This window comes from Phacochoerus africanus, chromosome 3, assembly GCF_016906955.1.
Source record: "Phacochoerus africanus isolate WHEZ1 chromosome 3, ROS_Pafr_v1, whole genome shotgun sequence".
NCBI classification, from domain to species: Eukaryota; Metazoa; Chordata; class Mammalia; order Artiodactyla; family Suidae; genus Phacochoerus; species Phacochoerus africanus.
The window spans coordinates 36,487,381-36,501,563 of NC_062546.1; the positions used below are offsets into that span (position 1 = coordinate 36,487,381).

General features: G+C 44.2%; 1 protein-coding gene across 4 annotated transcripts in view; it reads right to left on the minus strand.

Moving 5' to 3' along the window:
* Positions 1-14,075, minus strand: part of SEC23B (SEC23 homolog B, COPII coat complex component) — a 42,295-nt gene extending 28,220 nt beyond the window's left edge. The window contains exons 1-9 of one of the 4 annotated variants that reach the window (XM_047771618.1): positions 13,938-14,075; positions 13,622-13,783; positions 10,541-10,764; positions 8,032-8,089; positions 5,531-5,617; positions 2,448-2,684; positions 2,243-2,328; positions 1,081-1,225; positions 521-679 (exon numbers count right to left, since the gene is read on the minus strand). In XM_047771618.1, the coding sequence (XP_047627574.1) occupies positions 521-679; positions 1,081-1,225; positions 2,243-2,328; positions 2,448-2,684; positions 5,531-5,617; positions 8,032-8,089; positions 10,541-10,761 (993 nt within the window). In that variant the 5' untranslated portion in view covers positions 10,762-10,764; positions 13,622-13,783; positions 13,938-14,075. Of the gene's footprint in view, positions 1-520; positions 680-1,080; positions 1,226-2,242; positions 2,329-2,447; positions 2,685-5,530; positions 5,618-8,031; positions 8,090-10,540; positions 10,765-12,721; positions 12,787-13,621 lie in introns of all 4 variants that reach the window. The other 3 variants (XM_047771616.1, XM_047771617.1, XM_047771615.1) reach the window with 3 other exon arrangements.
* Positions 14,076-14,183: the final 108 nt, after the last annotated feature.

Sequence of the window (14,183 nt, forward strand, 5' to 3'; positions counted from 1 at the left end):
CTCGCCTTGCTCAGTGGGTTAAGGATCCGGTGTTGCCATGAGCTGTGGTGCAGGTTGCAGACACAGCTTGGATCCTGTGTCGCTATGGCTGTGGCATAGGCCAGCAGCTGTAGCTCCGATTGGACCCCTAGCCTGGGAACCTCCATATGCTGCAAGTGCAGTCCTAAAAAGTAAAAAAAAAAAAAAAAAAAAAAAGTAGCATCGCTTACTAGATGTGCCTGACTACACCAAAGGGATATAACCAAAAAGGAATATGGAGAGTTTTCTGTATAACATCCATCCAAGTCATAAAAGTACAGCTTTCAATCTCAAAATACTTGGAGCAGTTTTAAGGGCAGCTACTCTAAGGTCTCAGAACCGGGATGATACTTAACATCAGCCAAAATCAGGAAGGTCATCTCAGCAAGAGTAGGCATGGCCTCAGCAGAGCAGCTGTCACTCCAGAGCAGCCGTCACTCCAGAGCAGCCTAACCCCCGCCTTGGATGATCACACGTTCAGCTTGTGGCCAGAAGCACCTACCTTGGTTGCCTTTTTCATGAAACGCGCGTTATCTTTCTCAATATCATGCCAAGAACGAATAGGAACCTTTAATTCATCTCCAACCACCATGCCAGGTCCTTGGGTTGGAGGACCCCCGGTAAACAGCATAATCCTGGCTCCCGTGTTTGGAAAAGTGCCCTAAAACAGTTAAATGGCAGCATTTTAGAAACATGCAGCCCACGCCAAGTATGTTTCCATTTCCCCCAGAACTGCTCCAAACATGCACTCTTCTCTGCTGATGCTGCTGCAGGGAAGCAGCTTCTTTCCTCCAACCTGAGGGCCTGGAGCACTTTTATTAATTGACTGTGATCACACTGCTCCTTGCCCTGATGGTCTGGTGCTTCTCATGAAAATTTTTTCTATTTTCAAAACATCAAGGGCTCCTTCCGAGCGGATAATGGTAATGACCGAAGCACATTCTGATAAACTAACACCATCAGATGACTGAGGTCACAAGTGACTTTCGGACAAGACCAACAAACACCCCTTCTGAGAGCAAGCTTGCACAGTTGGAGAGGTCCCAGTCAATTCTGAGTTACCTCCAACAAGCCAACAGCGATGGACAAAGCAACACCAGTGGATCGCAAAGGTCTCTTCCCCTGGGTTACGGGCCATGGGTCCCTCTGCAGCTCCCCGAGAAGATCAGTGAGGTTCATGTCGATCTTGTGAACGGGCTGCAGGAATCTGCATGATTTTGAAGGGAAACATCAAGCGTGGTTTAATGAAGTACTCTGGCCTTCAGCCCTGCGTGACACAGTCACTGCTCTTCAAATTATCCAAGTGGAAAAAACCTGCTCCAAAAGCTCAAAACAATTTTACTTTTCTATTATTTAAAGCCTAACATATAGCAATCTACATATACAGCATGAGGGAAAAAAAATCAATTTCTATAGGAGCAAATCAGTTTAATTAACTTTGAAGCAGCAAGAAAATCCTTAAGACACGCTTAACATGAACGCAGTCCATTCAGGGCTCACGCACATGGACCATCTTCATCATTCTAAAGACTCTGTTTCTCTTAAACCTGGAGAGTAATACAGAGGGAAACACCGGTTTCTTGCAGAGTAAGAGGCTGTCCCCAGCATGTCCACATTTGCCGACTGTTAACCTGCCCTGGGCAGCCTGGGGAAAGCAGAACTTAGTGCCTGGGCTCAGGTTTGTCTGAGGACATCCCAGAGAAGCCTTTTCACTTTCCTGAGCTTTACTGAATAATCAAAAAGAATAAAGGCCAGATGTCTAAGAAAAGGGGAATGACTGCATACATCTCTGTGATGACACAATCTAAGAGGAAGAACATTCTGAGCAAACCTGCCACACACACATCATCTGTATACATATATACACAGGTACGATGTGCATGTACGTATATTTAGTTATAAACTCTAAATGTATACCAATGTGCTATGTTCATTACTAAACAGTAAATACTGGTTAAGCTCAATCTTTTTTTTTTTTTGGCCACACCCACAGCATGTGGACATTCCTGGGCCAGGAATCGAACCTATGCCACAACTGTGACCCAAACCTCTGCAGTGACAACTCAGAATCCCTAACCCTCTGAGCCACAAGAGAACTCCAGGCTTAATCTTTTTTTTATTTTTTTCCTTTACAAATAAGAAAATAAAACCCCTCACACAGTTCTTCCCTCCCCCCAACGACTGTTGCCGTGTATGCAGAGGGCACCTCATGTTAGAGGCTCACCTGCTTGAAATGAAAGGTTGGTCCTGCGGCTGTGCGGGTCGTGCTGGCTGCATGGGCATAGCAGGCTTGGTCAGGCCCAGCATGTCCTAAACAAACCAAAAAGACTCATTTCCCATAACCCTGAAAGTGAATAGGTATTCTCCCCCTCCTCTTTTTCCTAACAAAACTTTAATTGCTCCTGCTTGGGTACAAGCAAGGCACTGACCTGTATTTGCTTTGCCGTTAAATCCTTGGTCCCCCGGAAGACGTAACTCTTGGAGATTCCCTCGCAGCTGAGTTCATGAACCTGCACCATCCTCCCAAACGTGATCAAACCCACCAGAGCATCCGGGGGAAGGAGACTCAGGGACATCTGCAGGGACTCCTTGAGGGCCTGCAGGTCATCTTCTTCCAGGCATGTGTCCACCACATAGAGGAAGATCAGAGGGGACTGGGCACCTCGCTTCTCGCAAAGGAAGACAGCATAATGATCAATATAGAAATAGATATAAACAGCTCTTTTTAAAGCAAAAGGTACCTAAATACCAAGTCTTATTTATTTTAATGTCAGGGATAACTCCATCTAAACAAACCCCTCCATACCTCATTACATTATGGGATTTATCCAAACAAACTAGACTTAAGGACTGTTTTCATCCAAAAATTTATTTCACTTTTTTTTTTTGGCTTTGGAGGGTCGTACCTACAACATATGGAAATTCCCAGGCTAGGGGGCGAATCAGAGCTACAGGAGCCGGCCTATACCACAGCCATAGCAAGGCAGGAACCCAGCCATATCTGTGACCTACACCTCAGCAACACTGGATCCCTGACCCACTGATCAATGTCAGGGATCAAACCCGCATCCTCATGGATATTAGTCGGGTGTGTTTCTGCTGTGCCACAAAGGGAACTCCCTATTCCACATTTTGAAACACCAGAAATTGCTCCAGGTCCTATGATACACCAGTGAACTGAAAGGCAGAAAATCCCTGTCTGCCTGAGGAGCTAACCTTCTGCAACAGGGAAGGAGAGGAACTGTGCAGGCAGGGAGTGGAACTAGGGGAAGGCTCCACCAGTAAACAGGAGGTCAGGGCGGCCTTACTAAGAAAGTAAGCTTTGAACAAAACCTGGAGGAGAGGAAGGGATCAATATGGATACAGACAAAGCAAACTCCAGCCTGAGGAAAAGCTAAAGCAAAGGCCCATGGGCGTGTGTGTTCCCAGCACACTTGAGGAAAGTCATGGAGGCCCGTTTGGCTGGACGAGGATACTAACAGAAGCTGAGGTCAGAGTGGTGACATGGCCAGCTCACACAGAACTTTGAAGACTGTTACTCTGGGTGAAAAGGGGAGGTTTCTGAACACAGACCTAATGGGATGTTTTTATTTTTCTTTTTTTTGCTTTTTAGGGTGGCACCCACGGCATGTAGAGGTTCCCAGGCTAGGGGTCAAATCAGAGCTGTAGTGACTGGCCTACAGCCACGGCAGCGTTGGATCTGATCTGTGTCTGCAACCTACACCACAGCTCACGGCAACGCCAGATCCTTAACCCACTGACCAAGGCCAGGGATCGAACCCACAACCTCATGGTTCCTAGTTGGATTCGAACTCTGGGATGTTTATAAAGAGCTACTCTAGCTGCTGAGTTAAGAATAAAATATAGGAGGAGTTGCCATCGTGGCGCAGTGGTTAATGAATCTGACTATGAACCATGAGGTTGCAGGTTCAATCCCTGGCCTTGCTCAGTGGGTTAAGGATCTGGTGTTGCCGTAAACTGCAGTGTAAGTTGCAGACGCAGCTCAGATCCAACGCTGCCGTGGCTGTAGCCAGTCGCTGTAGCTCTGATTTGACCCCTAGCCTGGGAACCTCCATGTGCCTTGGGAGCAGCCCTAGAAGAGGCAAAAAGACAAAAAAATAAAATAAAATAAAATAAAATATAGGAGGGAGTCCCTGTCGTGGAGCAGTGGAAATGAATCCAACTAGAAACCGTGAGGTTTCAGGTTTGATCCCTGGCCTCACTCAGTGGGTTAAGGATCCTGTGTTGCTGTGAACTGTGTTGTAGGTTGCAGATGCAGCTTGGATATGGCATTGCTATGGCTGTGGTGTAGTCCTGTGGCTACACCTTCAATTCAGCCCCTAGCCTGGGAATCTTCATTTGCCACAGGTGTGGCCCTAAAAAAAAAAAAAAACAAAGACAAAAAAATTAAATTAAATTAAAAATAAAATTAGGAGTTCCCATCGTGGCACAGCGGAAACAAATCCAACTAGGAACCATGAGGTTGCGGCTTCGATCCTTGGCCTTGCTCAGTGGGTTAAGGATCCGGCATTGCTGAGCTGTGGTGTAGGTTGCAGATATGGCTCAGATCTGGCATTGCTGTGTCTCTGGTACAGGCCGGCAGCTGTAGCTCTGATGTGACCCCTAGCCTGGGAACCTCCATGTGCTGCAGGTGCGGCCTGAAAAAGGACATAAAGACAAAAAAAAAAAAATTAAGTTTAAAAAATTTAAAAAGGGGAAGTTCCCTTCATGGCTCAGTGGTTAACGAATCCGACAAGAAACCATGAGGTTACGGGTTCGATCCCTGCCCTTGCTCAGTGGGTTAAGGATCTGGCGTTGCCATGAGCTGTGGTGTAGGTTGCAGACGTGGCTTGGATCCCGCCTTGATGTGGCTGTGGTGCAGGCCAGTGGCTACAGCTCCGATTCGACCCCTAGCCTGGGAACCTCCATATGCTGCAGGAGCAGCCCAAAAAAATGGCAAAAAAAAAAAATTTAAAAAGGAATAAAATATAAGTGGGTAAGAGGAAAATCAGGGACAAAAGTTATGAAACTGCCCCAATAATTCAAGAAAAGTTTGGATCCTGGATAAGTTTGAATATAGCTTCCCTGGGGGCACAGCCGATTATGAATCCAGTGTTGTCACTGCTGTGGTTTAGGTCTGATGCCTAGAATTTGAAGATCAACTGAGTGGGATCTCCTAATGGATTAGATATGGAATGTAAGCAAAAGAAAGACATCAACGATGAATCTAAGATCTTGAAGGTGAACAACTAGAAGCTGGGGGACCATCATGGGGATGGAGACGGCTGTGGAAGGCAGGTTCTGAACTGAGTCAGTGCTACCTTTGGTGGAGCCTTCTCTCAAGACCTGGAAACAAGGCCACTATGTGCATCTGCACCAGAACCTAATGCTCAGGACCCTACTGCCCTCAAAGCTTCAAGTCACCCAGACAACCCAGAGACATGAAAGACAAAGTACTTTCAGAGAAACTCACTATTTAACACTGCTCATTAAATGTGCAACAAACAATTACCTGTATCACGTACTCAATTGTAGAAAACTGGGGCATCAGTTCAGCAGGCTGATTAACCTCAGATATGCCTGCGTAAGCTGGAGGAAACTGAAAAGAAGAAAACAAAGCCATGCTTTTATTAGGGCTGAAGACGTGTTATGCCTTTCATTTTCCATTTATAAAAATAGGTAGTGACCACATATTAATTCTAAAAGCACAAAATGTAGGACATGTTATAAAACACAAAAATCAGAATTTAAAATCTACAATCCTGCCCAGTATATATATCACATTGTCACCTTTTTTTTTTTTTTTTGCCATTTCTTGGGCCGCTCCTCGCGGCATATGGAGGTTCCCAGGCTAGGGGTCGAATCGGAGCTGTAGCCACCAGCCTACGCCAGAGCCACAGCAACGCCAGATCCGAGCCAAGTCTGCAACCTACACCACAGCCCACGGCAATGCCGGATCCCTAACCCACTGAGCAAGGGCAGGGACCAAACCCGCAACCTCATGGTTCCTAGTCGGATTCGTTAACCACTGCACCACGACGGGAACTCCCCCTTTTTTTTTTTTAAAGGTGGGAGGCACACCTACAGTATGTGGCAGTTCCCAGGCCAGGGAATTAAGCCTGCATCACAGCAGGGACCCAAACCACAGCAGTGCTAACACTGGATTCTTAACCCATTGTACCACAGGAGAACTCCTGTAACTTGTTAAATGCAGGTTATGCTGTAACTTCTAAAAGATTAAAACACACACAGTTTTTTTTTGGAGTTCTCTTGTGGTGCAGTGGGTTAAGGATATGGCATTGTCACTGTATCGGCTCAGGTCGCTGCTGTGGTGCAAGACCAATCCCTGGCCTGGGAACTTACATATGCCACGGGTGCAGCCAAAAAACAAATACACAACAACAAAAACCCAAAGAGATGTGTCTCTCATCATTTGTGAGCTGCTAGTTTTTGTGAGCTTATTGCGTTTAGCAGTTTTTAAATTTTTAAATCAAGACAAGATCAGCACTGGTACTTGACCCTGAAAGTTAGAAAAGTTAGATGGAAACAACCTAAATGTCCATTGACAGATGAATGGATTAAGAAGAAGTGGTATATGTACACAATGGAATACTACTCAGCCATAAAAAAGAACAAATTAATGCCATTTCCAGCAACATGGATGGATCTAGAGACTCATACTAAGTGAAGTCAGTCAGAAAGAGAAAGACAAATACCATATGATAACATTTATATCTGGAATCTAACATATAGCACAAATGAAACTTTCCACAGAAAAGAGGTTCATGGACTTGGAGAACAGACTTGTGGCTGCTAAGGTGGAGTGGGAGGGAGTGGGATGGACTGGGGAATTTGGGGTTAATAGATGCAAACCATTGTCTTTGGAATGGATAAGCAATGAGATCCTGCTGTATAGCACTGGGAACTATATCCAGCCACTTATGATAAAGCATAATAATGTGAGAAAAAAAAATGGATACATATGTGTGTATGACTAAGTCACCTTGCTGTACAGCAGAAAATTGACACAACACTGCATGTAAACCAGCTATAATGGAAAAAAGTAAAAATCATTTAAAAAAAAGGTCAGAAAATGAAAATTCAGTAATGTACACTATCCAATTAGAATAAATTGAAGTCAGAGTTCCCGTCATGGCTCAGTAGTTAACGAATCTGACTAGGAACCATGAGGTTGTGAGTTCGATCCCTGGCCTTGCTCAGTGGGTTAAGGATCTGGCTTTGCCGTGAGCTGTGGTGTAGGTTGCAGACGCGGCTCGGATCCTGCATTGCTGTGGCTCTGGCGTAGGCCTGTGGCTATAGCTCCAATTAGACCCCTAATCTGGGAACCCCCGTATGCTGCAGGAGAGGCCCTAGAAAAAGACAAAAAAAAAAAAAAGAAAAGAATACATTGAAATCAAGTATAATATAAATACCTTGTCTATTTCCTAGGGTAATATACTTAGTGCTTACAGAGAACTTACCAAAAAAAAAAAAAAAGGAATTTTGTGTCTCTCCCCCACAGCTAACAACAAAAACTCAAACAATGAAACTAAATAATCATTCAAAAGAAAAATCACATATGAGTTCCCATTGTGGCACAGCGGAAACAACTCCAAATAGGAACCATGAGGTCGCAGGTTTGATGCCTGGCTCAGTGGGTTAAGGATCCAGCATTGCGATGAGCTGTGGTATAGTTCGCAGACACGGCTCAGATCTGGCGTTGCTGTGGCTCCAGCAAAGGCCAGCTATAGCTCCAATTGGACCCCTAGCCTGGGAACCTCCATATGCTTTGGGTGCGGCCCTCAAAAGACGAAAGACAAAAAAAAAGAAAGAAAGAAGAAAAATGACGTATGTTCAAGAGTCAATATTATGCTTAACAAAATCTATCACCCTGACTTTGGCAGAAACTGCTGACTGCCAGGGCAGACATAAATTTAATCTCAATTTTTCTCAGAGTACACAACTAAAATGAAATATCAGAAATGCTTTTAAAAATAATTACAATTCACATACCTGATTTCTCTGGAAACAGAAATTACACGCCCAAAGTTTTGCTCGATAATCAACCTGACTGTGAGAAAGATAAATATTAAAAATAGGTACTATTTTCATTTCTTATGTAGAAATCATCCAAATATAAACTTCAAGTTCAGTAAATCACACAGATACGTTTTTCTGTGTGTGTGCCTCAGGGAATGAAGGCATGCAAAACATTCAAGCAGCTAGAGTTCTGGCTGTCAGGTAGAGATCAAAAGTCTCTTTCAAACAACCGTGAAGAATTAGTAAACCCTTTTTTCTCTTTTCTCATTTCCTATATAATAACTTTAAATTCATAAGTTAATAAAGTATATGTTATTACGTTTTGCCCTGTTACCTAAACAGTCTTTATGATTTTTCTGACATCCGTATTGTTCATATATGTGAAACTACTAAATTTTAATACAGAAACTACATTTTTCCGGTGTTGCCATGAGCTCTGGTGTAGGTCGCAGACACGGCTTGGATCCTGTGTTGCTGTGGCTCTGGCGTGGGCCGGCAGCTACAGCTCTGATTAGACCCCTAGCCTGGGAACCTCCATATGCCACAGGAGCGGCCCAAGAAATAGCAAAAGGACCAAAAAAAAAAAAAAAGAAAACTAACAATCATTGGCTATTTTAAAAAAGCAGCAGTTATCTTGTGTATGGGCACATTAAGTAAGAACAAGGGCAATGAAGTAAAAAAATGTTCCCTCGTATAAAATTTTATTTTGGGGGAGCTGCTCTCATAGCTCAGCAGAAACAAACCCAATATCCATGAGGATGTGGGTTCGATTCCTGCCTCACTCAGTGGGTTAAGGGATCTGGCATTGCTGTGAACTGTGGTGTAGGCCAGAGCAGCTGCAGCTCCGATTCAACCCATAGCCTGGAAACTTCCATATGCCACGTATGCAGCCCTTAAAAATTTTTGAGAGTTTCCACTGTGGTGCAATGAGTTAAGAATGCAACTGCAGCAGCTTGGATTGCTGGGAAGCACAGATTTGATCCTGGGCCTGGCACAATGGGTTAAAGGATCCAGCATTGCTGCAGCTGCAGCATAGGTGGCAGCTTTGGCTCAGATTCAATCCCTGGCCCAGGAATTTCCATATGCCGTGAGTACAACCATAAAATTTTTAAATATATATATTATTTTTTAAAGAATATTTATGGCGATCATCACTTGTTCAAATATTCTTTCAAAGAGTGCTCACATGTAAAAGAAATAGCATAAATCACTATCTCATCTCAGATGCAAAAGAGTTACACTTACAAATAAAATCATTGGGAGTTCCTGTCATGGCTCTGCAGTAACAAATCTGACAAGAATTCATGAGGATGAGGACATGGGTTTGAGTCCTGGCCTTGCTCAGTGGGTTAAGGATCCAGCGTTGCCATGAGCTATGGTGTAGGTTGCAGACATGGCTTGGATCTGGCATCGCTGTGGTTGTGGCGTAGGCCAGGAACTACAGCTCCAATTCGAGCCCTAGCCTGGAAACCTCCATATGCCACATGTGTGGCCCTAAGAAGAAAAAAAAAAAAGACAAAAAATAAAAAACTAAATAAAATCATTGGGAGTACCCGTCATGGCTCAGCAGTAACAAATCCAACTAGCATCCATGAGGACACCAGTTCAATCCTTGGCCTTGCTCAGTGGGTTAGGGATCCAGCATTGCTATGAGCTGTGGTGTAGGTCTCAAACATCGCTCAGATCTGGCATTGCTGTGGCTCAGTGTAGGCCAGCCACTACAGCTCCGACTGGACCCCTAGCCTGGGAACTTCCATATGCCCTGGGTGTGGCCCTAAAAAATAAATAAGTAAATAAATAAAATAAAATAAAATAATTAAGAGTTCAAATTTCTTCTGCCTAATACTTCTTCCTGCCATATGGTATCACCATACCAGATATGTAAGACAAAACTGCCTATAGCTTTTGGAAAATACTATAAGAGGCACCAATAAAATCAACAGTTAAGCCAAAAGCAAAATGAAAATCGGCACAAAAAAAGGGGGAAGTTACAAATTTTTTTTCTTTTTTTTTGTCTTTTTGCTATTTCTTGGGCCGCTCCCTCGGCATATGGAGGTTCCCAGGCTAGGGGTCAAATCAGAGCTGCAGCTGCCAGCCTACGCCAGAGCCACAGCAACGCAGGATCCGAGCCGCATCTGCAACCTACACCACAGCTCACGGCAACGCCGGATCGTTAACCCACTGAGCAAGGGCAGGGATCGAACCCGCAACCTCATGGTTCCTAGTCGGATTCGTTAACCACTGCACCACGATGGGAACTCCAACAAATTTCTCTCTACTTCTATCTCATTCCCTTAGTCCTAACTTTATCTGGAGTATAACGCCAGAAAAATTTCTATAAGCATTCATCAACTAAGAATCCCACCATTTACTACTCATCTCAAATGTGCAACATACCCAAACTGAATTACTCTTATGAGGATTATAAAAGTTGTAATTTATTACATTCATCATTTTTACCAGTTTTGAACAGAATTCATACCAAAGTGGGTTGAGAATGGCTTTGCAAGTTGGCCTGCTGCAAAGCACAGGTTCATACTGCACAGGAGGCAGGTCTGGACGTTCTTTTAAAGGAGTCAGGAGACAAGCCAGGGGAACAACCATTCGTGTAGCCTCGAGGCGGCTGGAAGGCCACACATTCCAACTAAAACGTACACCATCACGTTCTTCATTCTGCTGAATGAACTCCAGGTATGTTGCCATTGTCTAAATAAATAAATAAATTAATTAATTAATTAAACCCACTAAAGATAAAGGTTTAATCGTATGTCAAACTCTCAATAAAACTTCAAAAAAAGATGATCACTGTCGTTCAAAAAGACACACACACCCCATGTTCATTGAAGCACTATTCACAACAGCTAAGACATGGAAACAACCTAAATGTCCATCAACAGATGAATGCATTAAGAAGATGTGGTACATATACACAATGGAATAGTACTCAGCCATAAAAAAGAACAAAATAATGCCATTTACAGCAACATGGATGGAACTAGAGATTCTCATACTAAGTGAAATAAGAAAGAGAAAGACAAATACCATATGATATCACTTACATCTGGAATCTGAAATATGGCACAAATGAACCTATCTACAGAAAAGAAACAAACTCAAGGACTTGGAGAACAGACGTGTGATTGCCAAGGGGAGAGAGTGGGATGGACTGGGAGTTTGGGGTTAGTAGATGCAAACTATTGTATTTGGAGTGGATAAGCAATAAGATCCTGCTGTATAGCACAGGGAACTATATCTAGTCACTTGTGATGAAACATGGAAGATAATGAGAAAAAAAAAGTGTATATATATGTATGCGTACATATGTGTGTGTGTGTATGACTGGGTCACTTTGCTGGGTCACAATGACAGAACATTGCAAATCAACTATAATAGAATAAGTCTTAAAAAAAAGAAAAAGATGATCACCTAATGCAACATTTCTTTTTTTTCTTTTTTTTTTGTCTTTTCTAGGGCCACACCCATGGCATATGGAGGTTCCCAGGGGTCTAATCAGAGCTGTAGCCACCGGCCTACGCCAGAGCCACAGCAATGAGGGATCTGAGCCCAGTCTGCGACCTACACCACAACTCATGGCAACGCTAGATCCTTAACCCACTGAGCAAGGCCAGGGATAGAACACAAAACATCCTAGTCAGATTCGTTAACCGCTGAGTCGTGAGGGGAACTCCAAATGCAGCATTTCTTAAGCACTTAATATAAAAGAACCACTTGTCACTGTAGGACAACATCTCACTCCTCTCTGACCTCGACAGCCAATTAACTTCACAGCTACCTTTCCAATTCCTTTCTCAACCCTCCTAGCGCTTAAAAAAGGTTTACAATTATTTGACCACCTCTAAGCTCATGTAGCCGAATAATGTAATTTAAACCACCTCATAGATCACATACCTCAGCCAAGGCAATTTCAGCCCCCTGCTCAATGGTAAGTCTCAAACCCTATTTCAGCATTCAGTTACTTGCTCTCTGACCCCCTTTCCTCCTTGCCCTATTCGAATAAATACTGTGTTAAAATTTACCTTCCAAGTGATCTTGGTTTTGTTCCCTTTGCCTCCTTCCATCATTAACTATAGAGAAAAGAACTGGATACAGATGTCTGAATCCAATTCACAATGAGGACAGCCACCAGTCCTTAGCCAAACTATTTCTATGTGGGTTTGCTAAAATTACAAAGGAAAGTCTGCTATTACGCTGAGTTCCTCATCTACATCTGTCTCCTCACCACAGCTGCTTTATGCTCATGCCTTGAAAGATCCCAGGTAATGAAATAGCTATTCAGATTACAAAAGTTTTTCAAACCCAGACACTGCCAACTCCACTGAGTGTTTTATATATCTCACTTACATACTAAAATCTAGGCTAACACACACACTTCAGCTATTAGGGTTCAAGGGAACAAAACTCTCTAAGAACAATGAGAAAAAAAGCAAATTGAGGAATCTTTTAAGTGGCCTGAGTGGTCTCTAATGCAATGCTGAATAATGATTGTCTCCAAGTTACTCTGAGAAGTGCCATACTGTTAACAATTTGGACTAAGGGAATAACATATGGCTATAAATGCAAATGAATTAATTACCCTATTATACACAACAGAGACCACAAAAATTCCAAATGTTTGCTTTAACTGAAAATTTAAGGCACCTACCTGTTACTTCTGGCAAAAGCGGGAAGCTGAAGCACTATGTACACAGGAAACACTTTGGCAGCTTCCTGGGTAGCAAAGGGTAATTCAGGTGGGAATGAAAACAAGTTCTAACATCCCAATTTTCAGCAAGCACTGCCGCAGACTTCATTAAATGAGTTTCCCTTCTCAAAACAGTTCATAATTAAAAGGTGCTATCTCCACTCCATATCCCCAGGTATCTACATATTAAAACTTGCTCTCTTCCTTCCCCACTGACTCTTCCCCTTGCCCCTTCTAGATCTTGGATTCTTGGGATTTAAAGGGTCAATAAATTCTCTGAAGGTGTAAGCAAAACCGAGTGCCTGAGTGAATATGCATTTTTCTAGAGAGATGGGTCTACCACTAACATATATTCAAAGAGGAAGGGTTTCAGAAGAGGCTAATAGCAGAATGGATGAATTAATGAATGAATAAGTGAAACTTAAGTTCCTGTAGATGAATCTGCCCTCTCCCCCCTACCCACCCACCCAATTTATGCCATTCAGGTCATCAAGGCAGAACTTTTCAGGACACAGCTAAGTTTAAACAAGGTTTTATCCTTAAAAGGAGTCCGAAGACCTGGGTTCTAGTCTCAGCTCTGTCACGAAACATAAATCATTTAACCGGAATCTCGAGTTCCTCAACTGTAAAATGAACGTTGGATCCTTCCGCCACGCGCGAATCGGGTCATCCTGCGCCAGAAGCCGGCTGGCCACCTCACCTGGCGGGGACCGCGTCACTCTCCGCAGATCCCAGGGTCACTGATCCCCTCAAGTCCTCTGCCCGCCGAGAAAAGGCCTCGCCTCGGGAGAAACCCACCTGCCCCCTGCAGAGACTCTTGTCCAAGCCCTTGGCGTCCCATCACCTGGGCTCCCCACTCACCTGCCCGGAAACGCTCACCGGCCGCAGCTGTGCGCACCCACTGCTACAACAGCCCGGCTCCGGCTCCCACCGCCAAGTCCAGCTCAGCTCTCAGCCGATTGGTCAGCGACTTTGTGCGTCACGCCACAGCGCCGTCCGATGCCAATTAAAGAGCGCCCACCCCTGAGAGAGAGCGGAAGCAAGACACTCAGAGAGGCTGCGCCGCCATCTTGGAACAGGGCAAGACAGCGGTCCTTCGCCTCTTTAAAAATTAACGGATCCTCGGAATACACGTTTTTCCAAGCTCACCGCCAAACGTTTATACTTCAGGAAAGACCTGTGCTGCCAGACTGTTTCCTAGGTGAAGTCAGCACGTCTCAGGGGTTCGTCCTACTCCATTAAGACGGCCGCTCGCCTAAGCGGAAAGTCCCTCTCATCGCCTTAGTTACCGAGAAGCGAGAACAATGACGTATGGCCCCGGAAGAAGGCGTGTTTCCTCGTGAAGGGGCCCGAAGCTGGCCGGAAAGAGACGTCAGCACGCGGGAGGGGCGGGGCGGAGAGAGTTTAGGAACGCATGCGCACA